At 37.8% G+C, this 18,682-nt stretch overlaps 1 protein-coding gene across 2 annotated transcripts in view; it reads left to right on the forward strand.

The window, feature by feature from the left end:
• LOC146383131 (metabotropic glutamate receptor 8-like) overlaps window positions 1-18,682 on the forward strand; it is a 120,715-nt gene that overhangs the window by 1,007 nt on the left and 101,026 nt on the right. The window contains exon 2 of one of the 2 annotated variants that reach the window (XM_084934301.1): window positions 4,821-5,622. In XM_084934301.1, coding sequence (XP_084790427.1) covers window positions 4,972-5,622 — 651 coding nt within the window. In that variant the 5' untranslated portion in view covers window positions 4,821-4,971. The remainder of the gene's footprint in view (window positions 1-4,820; window positions 5,623-18,682) is intronic. The other variant, XM_084934302.1, reaches the window with a different exon arrangement.

An 18,682-nucleotide genomic window follows, 5' to 3' on the forward strand; every position in this document is an offset into this window, starting at 1 on the left:
TGACTTCGTGCGCATACCTTAAAAATGCTTGCGTGTTCTGCATGTTCCCACTGGGAAAATGTTCAGGCACGTGTGAGTGCGCTCTGCTTAAGAATCTATACTGTACTTAGAATGAAAGGTGTTTGCTCCCTATTATGATGAGTTTGCGTGTGCAAGGCTCACTAACTGTGTGTCTTAATGGCAAAGAGGCGTAGAAAAATGGGCAAATAAATAAAAAAATAAAGCAGAATTAACTGAAGGAAAGGATAAAAAGAAGTCGGTGAGCTGCTTAAGAATCTATACTGTACTTAGGATGAAAGGTGTTTGCTCCCTATTATGATGAGTTTGCGTGTGCAAGGCTCACTAAGTGTGTGTCTTAATGGCAAAGAGGCATAGAAAAATGGGCAAATAAATAAAAAAAATAAAGCAGAATTAACTGAAGGAAAGGATAAAAAGAAGTCGGTGAGCTGCACAGAAACAAAGTGCAGCTCACAGAGACAATGCGTGTATATATATATATTTTTTTTTCTTTCCACTGTGCAGCATCCAATAAGAAGTTGCTGGCTTTATCTATTTACCTGGAATCTACTGCCATCATCATCATCACCCATCATCTAGTTCTGATGGCTACAGCAAAGTTCATAAGGCAGGTAGAAACTCACAGTTCAACCATTGTTTAAATACACTTATAGCCAGGTGTATGTATGAACTTGAACAGACTTTGGTATATGAGGAAGGAAGGGTTGTTGCAATACTGGGATCTCCAGCTCAGTTTTGATCCCTGGGGAAAACGGTAAAGAGGCATATTTAAAAAAAAAAAAGCTGAAAGCAATACAAATAATAATAATGATGATGATGATGATGATGATAATGATAATAATAATAATAAATCTGTCACAACACTATTTTAAAGGTGACTGGTGTAGACCAGAAATATGTTAAGAAACTAGTAAAGTGTGTATATTATATATATATATTTTTTTAATTCAGTTATTATAGTGCCAATAAACAAAACAAAAAAACCCCAAAACAAACAAAATAAAAACCACTCTCGGACTAATAAAGGCTATCTTATTTTATTATTATTATTATTTTTGTTTTTCAGTGGTTGCCACAGCAGATGAGCGCTTGATTTATCAAAGATTTTATGCTGGATAGGCTTCCTGACACAGTCCTCCCAATTATTCGGGCTTGGCACTGGCATTAAGAGTACATTAGCTTGTGTTCCCTGAGGCTGAGTTTGTGGCTACATGGTAACCTCTAATAGTTAAGCGGCTAACATTAATTTGTATCCTGGCCAGGTAAACATTTGTAACAACTGTTAAGAACTTCTTGTTCAAACAGGAGCTTTACTGACTTCTCAAAATTCCTTCTAAAGTGTTGTTCATAATTGTGAATGCCAACTACTGTTAGTGAGAGGAGGTGCTGTGTGCCTGGCTGTCTACACCAGTGTTGTATTTGTCTCACCTGGAGGAAGCAAAGACAGCACTATTGGTATTGATTGTGTTATGAAAAAGTATCTAATCTGATATCTGTTAAATTTTAATACTGGTTAGTATCTGAGAATAATGTTTTGACAATCCTAATATTACGATTGTCTGTTGTTCTCCAAATACAAATTTGTCAGATTTTCCAAACTGGTGTTGTTCTTTTCTCTATAGTCTAAATGTGGTGTACTTTATTGTCTTTAGAACAACAACAGTGTCCGTCACTGTCACAAGGGCTCCCAAATGGAATACTAGTTGTTTCATCTGGAGAAGGTGAAGACTACTCAGTGTTGCTTATCTTTGTATACGCACTATTGTCTTATTTTTAGGTTTATCCCCCAGAAAGAAATCTGCTGGCCTCTCAGCTTGCCTAGGTCCAGTTATTGTTAACCAGAGACAGATGGATAAAACGGAGTTAGCTACAAGTAAGTAAGAAACAAGCAGAAACTTTAGTGGCAATTGCAACCTTGGTCACAAGATGGCAGTAATGTACAGGATGGATACAAACAGAAGTAGCTTTATGCCAGCCTTGTCTGTGATGAAAGAAGAGAGACTGCTTTACTTTGGTAAATTTTAATTTATGTATATTTTTAGATATGACAGGGAAAGCACTGCTGGCCTTGCTTGTCCTGACGGAATGCCACTAGTTTTAATATTTTCTAATGTATGATGACAATCTGGAGACCAGGTGAACTTTTTGGGGGGACTTAATCGTTAAATGAGTGGAGCAACAGGGGAAAGGTTTTTGCAGAAATGTCTATAATAACCCACCATCCCCAAGAAGTGCTGCAACTCAAACCTGGATGAAGGCGATGGGAAAATAAGAAACGGGGCGATCGTGGCTCAAGAGTTGGGCGGTCGCCTTGTAATCGGAAGGTTCCCGGTTCGAGCCCCGGCTTGGACAGTCTCGGTCGTTGTGTCCTTGGTCAAGACACTTCACCCGTTGCCTACTGGTGGTGGTCAGAGGACCCGGTGGCGCCAGTGTCTGGCAGCCTCGCCTCTGTCAGTGCGCCCCAGGGTGGCTGTGGCTACAATATAGCTTGCCATCACCAGTGTGTGGATGACTGGATGTGTAAAGCGCTTTGGGGTCCTTAGGGACTAGTAAAAGCGCTATACAAATACAGGCCAATAGCTTGATGGGTTTCTTTGTCCACTCACCACTACCCACTATTTTACACATGTACACCACCGTAGCTCCCCAAAACTCACACTGCACAAATTTATGGTCAGATTTGCATCTGCCACCCTCTCAAACACTACTCGGCTGTTCAACATGCTCAAACCCACAAACCCGAATAAATCACCATATCATCTATATATGTTTCACAGCCTGGCACCCTAGTCAAAACCAGGATGTGGCAGGTGCTTTGCGGACTCCAAAGGGTATAACTGTGTATTGTAGAGAACCGTCTGGCATCACAGTGCCACCTGCCAAGAGCCTTTTAAGAGGTCCAGCTTAATCACAAAAGCTGCTAAGCCAACACTGTTCCCACAATCTTCCAATTGTGGAAGAGGGTGACTTTGAGACACTGTTCCTGTTCCTATAGTCTGTATAAAAATGGCCAAAGCTATAAGAATTATTGGCTAGTCGGAAGGAGGAACTCCATGAGCTACAACTAAATTCTGCAATACCATGTGCCAACATATAGTTGTCCTCCTTTTGTAAATGTTGTCACTTCTCTTAGTTCACTGTATATGGATGTAATCTACATCATATGTTAACATATGCATTTGGGATTGCATGTCAGAGAACAGAGACCAGAGACCTGTGTGAATAAATAAGACTAATCATTTTTGAGTGGGTCATCAGTTTGCTGTGACCCACTCAAATGTTTAAAACATGAGTTAAGCTTTGCCAGAATCTAAGAATTATTTCAGTTGCCCTGTACCATTGCCATAGATGGTCCATCAGCATCACCGATTTTGTTATCTGCTGCTACAGGCATGCCGGTGGAAATGCCAGCACATCACATGCAGGTTGGTGGTGAGAAAATGACGTCAAAGCAGTTTTTACTTTGGCGACTAAGTTTGAACCAGACAAATCATTGGTCAAAATATGGTTTCAGCATCTTTATGTGACACAGTCTGCTTCGTCATTTGCAGTAGAACATGGCAATGAAGTAATAAGTGTCACAAAAATTTTTTTTCTCCACTACAAAAATGCTGCTGTAATGTGCCAACAGACTAGTACTGGAAATGGGCACGGAAACTAACACCCTGTCACCTGGCTTTGGTGACAGGGTGACAGGTGACACACCAACTTTTCATCCTTTTTGGGACTGCAGCCAGATTTTGTTTTGCAATCTTGCAGGCCCAGCGGTGTTTAAAATGGAAAGCACTGACACAACCCAGGATATTTTGTTTTTTATCATTGTTAAGCCATTTTTCTTGCAGGAGTTTCAGAGGCCAATGCACAATGCACACGAGCAAACACAAGCTCAGCTGGGCTAAAGCCAAATGACTTGAACTACCTCCCGTTCAGCAATAAAATGAACCTCCTGTTTCCAGTCTTTATCAAACTCAAAACTGTATCCTTGGAACGTGTTTGAGTGTTTGATCAAACCTCCTGAGCGTGCGCTGGCTTTCAGGGTGGTATGCACTGCAACAATGCTGAGAGATGCTGAGCTGATTAATCACCTGTGTAGAGAGTGTAAGTTGGTGCCTTGATCTTTTTGTACAACTGTTAGAAGGCCAAAAATATATAAAAACTTTACTAAAGCCTTTAGCACTACAGAAACAGTAATTATTCCCGTGAGAACTGCCTCTGCAAACATAATTGATGCACACATCATCATCAGTAAAAACTTGTGACCAGCTTTGGTGCGCAGAAATGGACTGACACGATCCTCAAAAAAAATTAAATGGGGTATCTAGAATTCAGAGCAAAAGTTTTGTGGAATTACACTTTATATCATAACGCTCGGCTCATCTTTGCAGCTTAGATGTTTTCAATGCCGCAATGGCAACTTTTTCAACTTGTATGAGTTGAAGCAGGGTTGTCTGAAGGAAGATGTGCTTACATCTGGTGTCACAAATCAGATAGTAGGAATGGCATTTTGCTCTCATAAGACCCTTTAATTGGCCAGTGTTTCCCATATGTATTTTCTAAACGCTGAAAGTAGAGCCATGGGGATGTAATCACATCTTTGCTTTTTAAACACCGAGACAGAAACTCTACTCCTGTAGGACTCTTTGTTGTTATTATTGAACAGAAAAGTTATTCTGGTATTTGGCAGCACAAATATTTAAAGGTTGTAAAGCAGAATAACAAAGAAACACTGTGGCATGCCTTTGCTCAGAAAAACTTGTTTAAAGGTTTTTTATTTTTATTTATCTGGATTTTTTTCTCTCAAGCAGGTCTCTGAAAGAATGTGAAGCTGGAGCTGTAGAGACAAGAAAGGTGTTCTTGCCACAGGAACCTGTACTACAGGAAATCTTCAAGGTCACTGCTTCAAAGTGGACCTGCCTGCAATGGTCAACCCTGCCCCAAGTGAAGGGATATTCCATGTTCTGGCCCAGCCTTCCATTATCACACAGCCTGCACTGTCATTTGACTGTTGATTGTGTGATAATATCAACACTTACTTTTTCCACACCTCTTGTCACTGCAAAAATGGTGAGGGAGTCAAAGCCCCTGACTCTTTACAGTCACTGCTTTCTCTCTGTGCTGATGCTAAAGAGCTGCTGGCTGCAAAGTTCCACCTCCCAGAAGCCTGCTGTGTTAGCAGACTCCCAGCAGGGCTCACAGGAGTATACCCATTCAATCCGCCTGGATGGTGACATCATTCTGGGTGGGTTGTTCCCTGTGCATTCCCGTGGTGAGAGGGGGATGCCATGTGGTGAATTGAAGAAGGAGAAAGGCATCCATCGACTGGAGGCCATGCTATTTGCCATCGATCTCATCAACAAAGACCCAGACCTGCTGCCCAATGTGACACTTGGGGCACGAATCTTGGACACATGTTCACGTGACACCTATGCCCTGGAGCAGTCCCTTACTTTTGTCCAGGCACTAATTGAGAGGGATGGCTCTGATGTTCGCTGCGCTAATGGTGATCCTCCCATCTTTGCGAAGCCAGATAAAGTTGTGGGAGTCATCGGCGCATCGGCCAGCTCTGTATCGATCATGGTGGCGAACATCCTGCGACTGTTCAAGGTACAAGAATGCTGTGTGATTCCTTGAAGTTTTTTGTTTGTTTGTTTTTAAGAATAATGCTTGGTTATAGCAGTGATTCGAGGAGTGGTTAGGTTAGGTTTGTGTGTTTGTGTGTCGGTTTTTGGTGTTAGGTTGGGTCAGTCAACAGAAGTTTGTGGTTGTTGGAGTACGGTGGGGTACATTGTACCTCACCATATGCTTGGTAGTCCTAGTACTTGTAAGGACCAGTCTCTAAAGCCATAAGTTCTGAATATATATGTCGATAAATACTTGTATGAACAATCAAATGTTATTTAATTAATATTTAACAGCTTCATACACTGTCACTAACTCCATGACAACTCCAAGAGTTAGAAAGCTAATATTGTTATCTCAAAATAATGTTTAGAATCATTATTTTTACTAATGACTTTTTAACTGAAAGAACATTTATACCCATTAAGTTGATAAAGTAAATCATGTGTATATACAAGCAAGATACAGAATCTTCTGTATGTCAGTTTAATGCTAAATGTACTTGTTGAAAGCATGTAAAATAGTTACATGTAGAGAGATTTATTGTGTCAATCAATCTGAAGTGTATTTTAAGATGTAAACATTGCAAAACACAAAAGTCAGGTTGTACACACTATACACCTCAGTACCGACCTCAGTAAATACTTTGATAAGTTTATGGCCTCCATCACTAGCTTCAGGTCTTATCTAATAAATAATTACATTTATTTTCATAAATTGGGAATCCATCTAAAATTAAATCCACAGTTAATCAGGGTATGCTACTGGGGATGGCTGCCCTGTGACTGATGAGTTGCTACCATTTGCTATGCAGTGTCATGGTTCCTAAGATAATAAGATTCAGCCCTTGCTTGTCATGTCCACTATGAAAAAACAAGATACTTCTCATGGGATCTTTTATGTACAGCCTTTGGTCTTACAGTGTATATAAATTATCTGTCAGACACCTTTTTTAAAACCAGATATTATAATATCACAACATCTTCATCTTTGGGAAAACTTCTGGGAGTATCCTGCAAAAAATTAGAATATGCTGACAAAAGCATCTTTAACCCAAAACAGAGGGACAGGTGTATATTTGGTGTGAGAAGCAGATTACTGGGTGTTTTCACAGCCTGGCTAAATCTTCTGTTGACCTCCGCAGTGGGAAAAGATTCACAGTGTGAAGAAAAAAATCGACTTGTCAGCAGCTGTGGATTCAAAAAAATCTCCAAGCTGCTTGAGTCAAGTAAGGTGAACATATTTTCATTTGAGACGATGCGCTGATTATATGAATAAACATTAGTGATGTGCCTGTACTTGGATATAAACCATAGTGATGTTAATAAATGCAGAAAGCATCTTTGAGTTGTTCAACCAATCGTGTTTAAAAAGCACAAGAAAATCTGACTCCTTGGGGCCAAAATATTAAGAAGCAAGGCAAAGAAAGGAGTCAAAACATTTGCACACTTCTGTATCTGCTAAAGATTTCTCTTTGCAAAAATCACAATTTAAGACATTAAAGTACAATTTAATTCTGTGATATTGCAATCATCTCCTATTCAGTGATGATCCATTGTGTAACATGTATAAAGTGGAAAGTTAAGCATTTACCTTTGTAAATTAACTTGACAATGAAATAGGAGAGATTTTCCTCTACTGTTTGGTAATTTACGAAGATACATTTTATTTGACATGCCTGTCAAATGCTTTCACCATCTTACAATACTGTTTCCCCAACTCTCTGTGAATGGTACTCATGGTCTTTGATCAATGGTCTTTGATCAGTAGTTGTTGATCAATGGTCATGAGAATTTGCATATTAATGATCAGGGACCTGACCTCACAGTCCATTGTTCCTCAGTGGGCTGGTTTCAGTCATTGTGCAAATGTACTGTTTATAAGATTGGGGAAGTCACTTGGATGAGGGACGAAACATTTCTCCTACTGAAAACGCTACGTCCAGATGAACAGAATCAACTTTTGGGATTTCCTTTCCTGGATTATTGAGCATGCATCACAAGATAAAAAAAAAACCCTCATTAAACATACACCTGTATTATTGGAAAATTGTACATAAAGTATCAAATAATTATTCTACAGAAAAATGTCCCCAAGCACCGTTAAATGGATTAATAATACTGTTGCATATGTTTAAGTTTGAGCTTGTTTTAAATACTTAACATTCTGTTGAATGTCCAGCAACATATTCTGGACCACATATCTCTATAAAAACACCCACAAAAAAACATTAGTGAGACACAGGCCTACAGCTTGATTTTTGTTTGTTTGTTTGTTTTAAAGTGTAATATATTAAATATATTAATAACAAAAGAAAAACCAGCTTAATCAAAAACACTGAGCAGTGTGTGATATGGTATGATATGTTTAGAATAGAATAGAATAGAATAGAATAGAATAGAATAATCCTTTAATTGTCCCACAAGGGGAAATTTGGTTGTAACAGCAGCCAAAAAGACACATATACAAACAAACAGTACACAGGACACAGAACAGAAACATACACAATTTTTCTTACATATTTACATTAAGGACAATGGTTACTATATACAGAGAGTACTGTGCAGTTATTAAATTAAATAAAAATAACTACAGATAAGAGGCAAACCAGGTTGTAGTGCGAATAGGTTAATTAACTTATTGCAGTTACAGCGCAGATGTAAACATCTATGTTTGTTGGGAGCAGTTCTGATTGTACAGTCAACTGTCAATATCTACAGGGGGATTCAAATCATTAATCTTAAGTCATTGCTAATTGCACTAATTAACAAAGTTTTTACACTCCATCTTCTCTAAATTACACTGTAACGTTGGACCCAAGAAACATACGCTGGAGCGAATACGATGACAGCAGAACTTTTATTTAATACTGTGGTTTTTACTGGGACACAGACACTCCCGCTCTCTCTCTGCTGTCACGTCCGCTTCCCCCTCCGGCTGTCACTGCCAACATATAAAGAGACACAATCACTGTCAGATCCCAGCACACCTGTTCACCCTGCCCCTGCGCCGCCCCGGGAGCTCACTGCGTCACCCCTCCTCTGCAGTTGGCCAGAGACCACACCCACGCCACATACACATGTTAGCTAAGGTGGTTAGCAAGTTGAAACTCATCTGTTCCCATGATAAATCACAATTGTTTACTTGCTAATGCAAATTGGGTTTCCATACATCATGTGGAAGGGAGTCGGAGACAGCTTGACTTGTATGCTAGTCTTGCATTGGTTTACCAAGAAAGATCAGAGGTTTATCAACAGTGTGCATGCATAAACCACCAGAAAAAAACTCTGGGTTTTTCAGATTGCCCTGTTTCCGCCATTGTTAAAACCCTTAAAATGGAGACTAATCTAAGATAGCCTGCTTTCCTATGACTATGAAACAAGCAGCGCTTTCAGCAACAATAGCTGACTGCGCCCCCCAGATGTCACTAATGTACAGGATTGATTCCAAAAGGTGTGGAGCTTATAACAGCATGTTCTGATATGAAGGAACACATTTTAATTTGTTTGTTTTTAGATTTGACACTGCAAGCACTTATTGCCTTGCTCTAAAGCTGACAGCTGCTTGCTCGTGGATATTCTAGTTGCATTGGTAACCTTACAACCATAACCATATGCCAGTCAATAATATCCTACTCTCTCTTTGGCAGCCACTGGAGTTGCTGGTCTGAAATTTCAAAAACCTTTACTTCATATACCACCCACTTCATGTCACCACTGGTTGTTTTTCCCGTAATCACTCAAATTTGCTGAATGTTATTGACTTTCTATGACCTCTGGTCAACATGCCAATGCTAATGGCTTCCAATTGAGGATGTAGCTTCAGTTTTATCCTTCTCTCAGCTGGATACAGAATAGATAACGTGTTTATCACTGACAAAACGTTGATCTCAGCTGTTGCCTCATTCTCTGCACAGACAAACTGTGTCTGAAGGCAGCGAGTTGCTGTGCACAGCAGCAGACATACTCCACTGCGTTAAATTAGTCATGAAGTGTATGATTTTAATGTGTGTGTGTGTGTGTGTGCGTGTGTGTGTGTGTGTGTATTAGAACCCTAACAGCTTAATGAGGACGGAAAGGCCCAACAACATCGCTTATCTAAAATTAGCCAGAGATGCCTCTGGGGGCGGTGGGGGAGGGGGTGGTGGTGGTGATGGGAATAGCCAGATAATGCTGACGCAGAGGTTTCCTCACCAGTGCTGTCACAGCCTTCAGCTATAGTCACAACACTGACAGATAACAAGGCTTATTGAAAAGGCTCTTTTTAGTTGAGGATACTCTGAGTAAAGACACTACGATAGGCATCCCACTTATACCCCATTTGGTAATAACTAAATAAAAATAGTGTAACCACATATCCATATCCAGATTCTGCATCCAGATAGAGTTGTATTGTTTTTAAGCACTTGACTCATATTTTTTAATGAGTGTGCTATTTCACAAAATGAACATTCTCAATACAATCATGGACTGTATATAAATTAATTTCCATGACATTACCCATTTGTTAGTTATGTGCTGTTGTGAAACCCTGTGTTTAGTGGGGTTTTTTTCCCCATCAACCATGTGATGTTTTGAAACCAGGCTTGATAAAATGCACTGCACAAAGTGGCAACTTTGTAAAAGGGATACAACTTATTGAAATTGTATTCAATATGGCTTCAGAACGACCAGCTTAAACTCATGGAAATTGTTTACTGAAGTCAAACATCACGTGACCCTGTACAAGCCATCATCCTTTTCAAACCTCAACTTTCTGGCAATTAGAAAAAAAATGCAGGTGTAAGAAAGGTCTTGTTATCAATAATATCATTTTACAGATTACTTGGGGACAAACAGAAACACAACTATGAAACATTTTATTGTGACTTTATTTTTTATGTAAAATTAGTGGTCCTTTTTATACAGGTAATGGCCATAATGTGTTTATATGGTAAAGAATTTTGGGCTTAATTTTCCAAGATAGGATATTACTAACACACAGCAGTAAGTGATAATCGGTCATTTCAATAATAAGTCATCCATAGATTGTGCTGATCTCGTTCCTTCTCTCCAGAGGATGAACCTTTTGATGACTTTACAGCCTTTCTTCTTTTTCAACCTTTTACTCCTGAGGTGAAATATGACAATTTTATTTCCTCCATCAGTAAAAAATATTAATATTTCCAGTCTCGATTGCAAAGAGATTTGCTTTTAATAAAAGCATTTTTCTTCCTCTTCAGACACTTCACTGAGGATATAAGGGGTGAGATATTCCATCTAAAACTGTGATATCCTCTAAGTCCATTTGCATAATATTTGCACATCCTTTTCACACTGTAGCACACAGCGTGAGCACAGTCTTGTGTTCAGGACACTCTGCTGCTACATTCCTTCATGCTGCTGCGTTATATTTCCATCTCTGCTGTCTGCGTGGGAGGAACTCAACCATGGTGTCTGTGTTTTGAATCTGCTGCAGGTTTAGCCAAAAACACAAAATAAAAAAGGAATCAGGTGGGAAAATACCAGAAAGAGCAATGAAAACAGAAGGAACCTTCTTATACCCTTCTATTTGAACAGTCAGACGAAGAAGAAGATCTGAGCCTCCAGTGTCATGACTGGATATCCAGTTCACAGAAAATGATCATCAGTCTCCCAGCACTACGACAGCATGGTAATATCAAATGTAAACAAACCACCAAATCCATTCCAGTGCTGATAAAAGTAATTATCAGGAGATTCATCGCATCTGGATCCAGTGGTGTTCAGAAGCTAGCTACTATAGGAAATAGATTGTTGGGTTGTAACAGTATTGATATTTATCCTGAGCTACAAGATTTTTGTCATGGTTCCTGTTATGTTAAATTTGATATTTTCACTGATGACATATTTTTTGTACATGTTCTAAATGCGTTTACGAACAACCTTCAGTTTACTTGTGAGTTTAGCAAGGATAAAATACATTTACTCAATATGTGGGTCGTTTTAAATAATGGGGCACTTTCTACTGCTACTTTCTAATATACTGTTGTTGGTCAATAGCATGCATACTAAAACATTTAAGAAGGGTACACCTAAAAGCCAGTTGAGGACATTGTATCAAACAAGAGAAGAATTTATAGCAAAAGCAGTAGATTTCTTTTAGTAGATGAGAGAAGTCACTTAGTGACTTGGTGACCTTGCCCTTGTAACTTTACAGATTGACACTAGGGGTGGGTTTTGATAATCGATTTATCGATTTAAATCTATTCTGGCTTGGATAACGTGATATCGATTCATTAAAATCCTGAATCGATTTTTTAATATAAATTTATTTTGCCCGAAATGCCAAAATCACAGGTGAAACCTCACAAAATTTCGAAAACCACCAAACAGCTAAAACAGCTTTAAATGAGAGCAGGTACACGGATTCTGCACAAAGATGTAAACACAAAGCGCGACCCGCCGACTGAACAAATTTAAACTTTTTAAAATTATGCAAAATGCAAAACGCTCAGCTGTGTCTCTAATAAAACCACTGTAACTTCAGAGGTAATGTTCATATGTTGATTAATGGTTTTCTTTCGTTTTTGATGTACTGCAGAATATTTTTATAAAATCCCAGGCCAGGAAAATCACCTTCATGTTTTTCTGTGTTTTATCCTCAGCTACTTTGACACAAAGGCATCTGCTGTGATTCTTACACCTTTGATAAAGTCTTGCGAGTGTCAGCTTCCTTTTTATAGATACAAAAATATGTAAATGTACCGATCTGAATTACAATATTTCTGACTGTCTGAGGCAAAATTTCCCAGATTCAAATTGAATTGAATTGAATTGAATTGAATTGAATTGAATTGAATTGAATTGAATCGAATCGAATCGAATCGTGGATCAAATCGATTCGGGACCTTGTGAATCGGAATCGAATCGATTCTAGAAATCAGTGACGATACCCAGCCCTAATTGACACCTCTGTCAATCAGGAGGAAATAATAATCATACAGGACTGTGATCGGGTCAGAATCTTTGGATTGGTGTGTTTACATGAAGCATTTTTATTCCAATCAGATTTTTAAACTGGTTACTTGTCATACACCTCTCCAACATAAGCAGCAGTTCTGTGGCTAGAGACCTCTAGCTTTGTCTTATCTGACCAAAGGGCACACTTTCAGCATGCATAGTCTTTCTCCAGGTTTTCCCTAGCATACTTCAGTCTGGCTAGAAGACTCCTGCATAAGTGGAGTTTTTCTTGCTCTTCAACCACAGTCCATTCCTGTGCAGGGTTTAAGTGATTGTCTTCTTTGAGACTACAATTCCAGACTTGGCTAAGTCATTCATTAGTGTGTTGACAGTTATCTTGGGTCTTTACACACAACTCGCACTAGTTTTTGGTTCAGTGTTTCTAATATTAACAAGGGTGACACAGCTAATTATTAGGTTTGGGTGGGGTGGGGGTCATTGCTTTTTCACATAAGGTGATGTCGGAAGCTTAAACTACCTAATTTGTTTGATGAGCTGAAATATGAAAGTGTGACAGATGCGCAAAAAATGGTATTATCCTATCCTTACCTAACGACCATTTCCGGGTTCATTTCACACTCTGCCTCTTCAAAATGTGAAATGGAAATGTTGGACCGGCACGTCTCCTACATGTTTTGCTGTGATATTGGGCTGGTATGTCCCTTTATCTTCTGTTGGTTGCTTTGATGACTTGTCAAGGCGTTTGAAACATCTCAAAATGTTTTTTTGAATATGACTATGAGTTTACTGTACTCACACGGCCTCTGCATAGAGCCAATTGTGATATGGTGGAATGGGAGGTTTGCATCATTGATGCATGTGCAAATGCACGATGCTATCATGTCAATATGGGCTGAAATCTAGGAGGAATTTTTTCAGGACTTTATTGGAAATATGTAACATGAAGAATTAAAGCACCTTTGAAGGCAAAGGGGATCCAAACCTTTTCGGCAAGTTGTACCAAATACAGTACCAGTGAGAGTATTTCTATGGTAAACATTCTTATGAAGTGACACAACCATCTTGACCTGAACTGAATACTGGCTAAAAACCAAGAGCAGGTGGCACTGGAGGTTTAACAATTTGTTAATGACATCGTTGAATATCTAACAGTGTGACCTCTTAGTGGCACCATCACACAAGACCATCTCTTAATAATGTCCTAACACTGTGAATGTGAGGGTGAAATCACTCCTGCCTCTATAAAAATGAATGCACACTGAAGGTGTCCTGTGGCTATTCTGTCGTGATTACCTAATCACTCTATTGTTTGAAAACAAATGAAACTGTGAGAGGAAAGAAATATAGGAGAGGGTGGACAGAAGTGAATTGGAGGGAGAATTTGCTCATTGTAGTAGCAATTTATTAGTGTTTAGTTGATAATCACAACCTCATTATGCTGTCTGAAGCTGCCATTCTCTCTTTTTGTCTTTGTGTTAATAAAGCTTTTCATAACTTATTTTTATGGTTTCAATTTGTAATTCATCCAGTTTTAATGAAACAATTTTTAAACTGTCAGACTTTAACCAGACAGATATACTGTGTATCATGCAAGGTAATACATGGAGATATTCTCATCCCAGTTATATTGGTCAAAACAAAAGCTGCACAATGTGAACACTAAAAAAGAGGTAAAAGTACCAGAAAATGTTGCAATTAATATCAATAATCAATCAATCAATCAATCAATCAATCAATAAAAGCCTTCACAATAACAAAAGGTTTGTAAAAGTCTCCACTTAAAATTTAACTTTGTCAGTAAATTTAAATTAGTTTTTATCTTATTATTGAACTCAAGTTTGCTAATAAAGACAATGTCAATTTTTCACTTTCTGTGGAAGTCTGCAAAGTGATTATTTTTAGTTTTGCACAGTTATATCAACATTGTTTTCCTCAGACCTTTACCATCTCTGTGTAAACGTATTGCACTTTCTCTTGTTTTTCTCAGCCTTTCTCAAATGTATAAAAAGGCCATTATTCTTCCACTGGGTACCAAATCTTAGCCATTTAGGAATAAAACAGCCCCGAGTAGGGTGGGGTTAATGCTCGAAAATCTCAAGCTGCTGTTGGTGGTCAGGATGACCTGCAGAGATCATCTATGATCAGCTGAACCGGAATAATAGTCAGAGGTCTGCTGGTTTTAAGAAAAGACTCATATTCAAGCACACAGACTACACAGACTACAGACTTCATCTTTGATTCAGAGCCACATCATTTCAGAATGATAGTTGAGCAAACTGGTGTGATGGTGTTTTGGGGAAATTAAATTAGTAAGTCATGTTGACTTCACACAATTACAACCTGTAGGTGTGAAACTCCAATATAGAGGGCTGTTCGGTAAATTGACATAACTTCAACACAGACGCAGAATAAGATGAACTACTGTTTGTAGTTGGATAATACATCACGTAAGCCACTTCTTTCTTATAGTCATTTCTTCCTGTTCAGTGAAATTATGGTTAAGCTTTTTAATTTTAATAAAATGGTGAAATTGTCTTTATTGAAAAGTGCAATGCTTTCTGCCAATACACTTGAATTGACTCATTTGTGACTTTGAATGAAACTAACTGATGTAGAAAATACTAAAATTTACAGTATACACACCCAACGTGCACCCTCTGTTTTTTTTTCTTAAGTTGTACTCAGCAGGACAAAATAAAAACAAAAATCCCCTGTCCAAAGATAATACAACAGAATGGCTGGATAAGAAAATAGCCAAGATGTTTCAGTGAAACTGAAATGAAACAACATTGTAAAGAAAAGTGGGTCAAAATTCCTCCACAATGATGTGAGAGGCTGCACAAGTCATACAGAAGACGACTGAAATTACTTGGTTATTGTTGATAAAAGTGCTTCTACAAGCCAGTGTATTACATCATGTTATACTGTACATATGCGGTTTTATTTAAATAGAACCTAGTAAAGACCAGATATTTTTATGACTTCAAACATAAAATCTTAGAATTTAAAGAGGGTGAGCTGTTTTTTTCACAACAGAGGTTTTTTTATTTAGCCAATTAATAATAATAATAATAATATTGATGATAATAATAATAATAATAATGATAATAATAATAATAATAATATTGATGATAATAATAATAATAATAATAATAATATTGATAATAATAATAATAATAATAATATTGATGATAATAATAATAATAATATTGATAATAATAATAATAATAATAATAATATTGATAATAATAATAATGATCAGTTAGTCCCAGATAGCTGAGTCACATTTCATTTTATTTTATTTTTTTTTTGATGGGGAAAAAATAATAATGGAGAAAAATCAGCATAATAAAATAGTCATTCTATGCAGACCTGTTTCCTACCAACAGTCTATGCTGTAGATAGAAACCAGTTTTGGTAAAAGGCAGAACGTGACAGGATGCTTCAGGAAGGACTGGGAAAAACTGGGGACCTATCATGTGATAATATTGCATCACTGCCTAGCTGGCTGTGTGAACTGAAGCATTACTAAAAGATGGAGGGAAAGTTCGCAGCTCTTGAATGGTGGATGGGAGCCCTACAGGCAACTGCTTACGCAACAGGAATAAGTGCGACTCCTCTTCTGTCTCCTCAAATTGTTATTTTAGATTTGGATCAAGACATGCTCAAGGAAGTGAAACCCCCTACAGTGAGTCACAACTGCAACTGGTTTGTTGACCACTGACCCACTCTTTATCATTCTCTCAACACTTTATTACTGCTTAGAGACAATCTAACCCAGTGTAAGTGAAGTGTGATGTCATTTGAAGTTTTGACTTATGGGTCATTTAATCTTAAATGGAATGACCCATAAGCTTGACCATCTGATTTGAATAAAAAAATTGTGGTCCAGATTTTGAACATATAAAATGAGTGTTTCAATGAGAGCTTCATATATCAAAGAAATGAAAACTTTTCAAGATATAATTTTTTGAAAAATGGTCTGTTTCAGTCATGCAGGGATTAAAATAAGTATTGAACATGTCACCAGTTTTCTAAGTAAATATATTTCTAAAGGTGCTATTACAATCAAATTCTCACCAGATGTCAACAACCACACTCATTCATCTTCATCAACCTGGTAGATGTTAGCAGATTTTTTGTCAAGAATATCTCTTTTCTATTTATCTATTTTCCATTCATCCTTCCTTCAATTATATGAAGCATGCCAGTATCATATGCTGAAAAACTGAAAAATTACTGATAGATTTCAGCTTGTGTCATGCCTTCTCGTGCCTTTTTGCACTTCCTTTTCTTTATGTCGTCATTTACTTTTTCCCTATGTCATTTTTCATTATGACACATACCATATCACAAAAGGTTGATTCTGTTCATCTGGACATAGCATTTTTAGTGGGAGAAACATTTCGTCACTCATCCAAGTGACTGAAAACTGAAGAAGTCACTTGGATGAGTGATGAAACATTTCTCCCATTGAAAAGGCTTCATCAAGATGAACAGAATCAACCTTTTGGAATTTCCTTACCTGGATGATTGAGCATGCGTCAAGACACATAACATTATTTATGGATATGGTTTGATTGAAAGGGTTGTTACAAACATTGAGAATTTCATGTAAGCAGCAGTTGTAGACATATATCTGCTTACGAAATCGCTGACTTGTTCAATACTTATTTTACCCGCTGTATCCGTCTAATAAAATCCAGTTTGTTCATGTAAATGGGGAGTCTGCTTCACGCACAAAGATTAATAATGGAGTTTGACAGGTTTCTGTGCTAGGACCAGTTCACTTTACATTATAGATGCTTCACCTAGGCAGTATCATTCGAAAGCATAGCCTACATTTTCCTTGCTAGAAAGAAAGCCAGATACAAACACCATTTAGTTAAAGTGCAGGAATGTCTTAACCTCCTAGGACCTGGTGTCCACATATGTGGACATCACATTTTGGGTTATTTAGACCAAAATACTCAATTTTGCTCTACATGGGCCTGATATCCTCTTACGAGGACATTATACTGCTACTGTTCTATCAAAGTTTTAAACAAATATCCTCATATGTGGCTCTTATTTTTCTTAAAAACAAAAATAAGGTTAAAAAAAAAAATCTGGTAATTCATTACATTCATCGGGCCCCAACCAGTCCAAATATCAAAGAGAAATTAAAAATGCATGCCGTGGAAGAGTTCAGGTCTTAGGAGGTTAAAGACATAAAAACCTGGATGATCTCTAATCTCTAATCTTGAATGTAGTTTTATCTGAATTCAAATTAAACTAAATGTACTTGGCCCTATAAATCTTGGAAACAGTGTCTAACCAGATACTTGATCTGGACGGCATTAACTTGGCCTTTAGAAACACTGTTAGGAATCTTGGATTGTATTATTTTAGGGTCTTTACACTACAATAGAAAAAATGCCTTGAGGCAACTGTTGTTGTGATTTGGCAGTATATAAATAAAACTGAATTGAGTTGAATTTGCCTGAGGGCCCGACATCTTTTACTAGGCTCTGTGCTCACTGCCTGGGACAGTGAAGCTCGATTTGCATTTGCCATAGACTAACAGAACAACACTGGCGCACTGTGCTTTTCACAGATAAGAACAAATTTTCCCTGAGCACATGTGACAGGTGTGAATTCATCTGGAGATGCCACGAAGAATGATATCCTGCCTGTAACACAATTCAGCATGAACAGCCTGGGTTCCTGAGAGTATGCAGGCATATCTTGTCCAGATCTGGAAGGAGCCATCATCTGTCGTCTCGTTAGGAGCATGCCAAAAAAAACTATTGAGTTTTTTCCATTTTTAATTGCTATAATAAAATTTTAGCTAAATGGACTAGCATGGTATATCATTTATTCATTTTGATTTTTAGAGTGTACTTGAATACAACCCTCTGTAGGCTGATAATTTTCATTTCCATCAAATAACATGGCATCCTTTCTAACACATTACTCAGTTCAGCATACATATCCAGGATGATTTTTTTCTTGCCATTGACATGCGTGTTTTCAAAGTGTTCCTTTAATTCTTTTAGCAGTGTAAGTTGAGTCAAAAAAAGGAACATGCAACTATTTCAATTAATGTCAAGTCTTAGCCTGGG

This window comes from Perissodus microlepis, chromosome 7, assembly GCF_051167445.1.
Source record: "Perissodus microlepis isolate ML-2025 ecotype Zambia chromosome 7, ASM5116744v1, whole genome shotgun sequence".
Lineage (NCBI taxonomy): Eukaryota > Metazoa > Chordata > Actinopteri > Cichliformes > Cichlidae > Perissodus > Perissodus microlepis.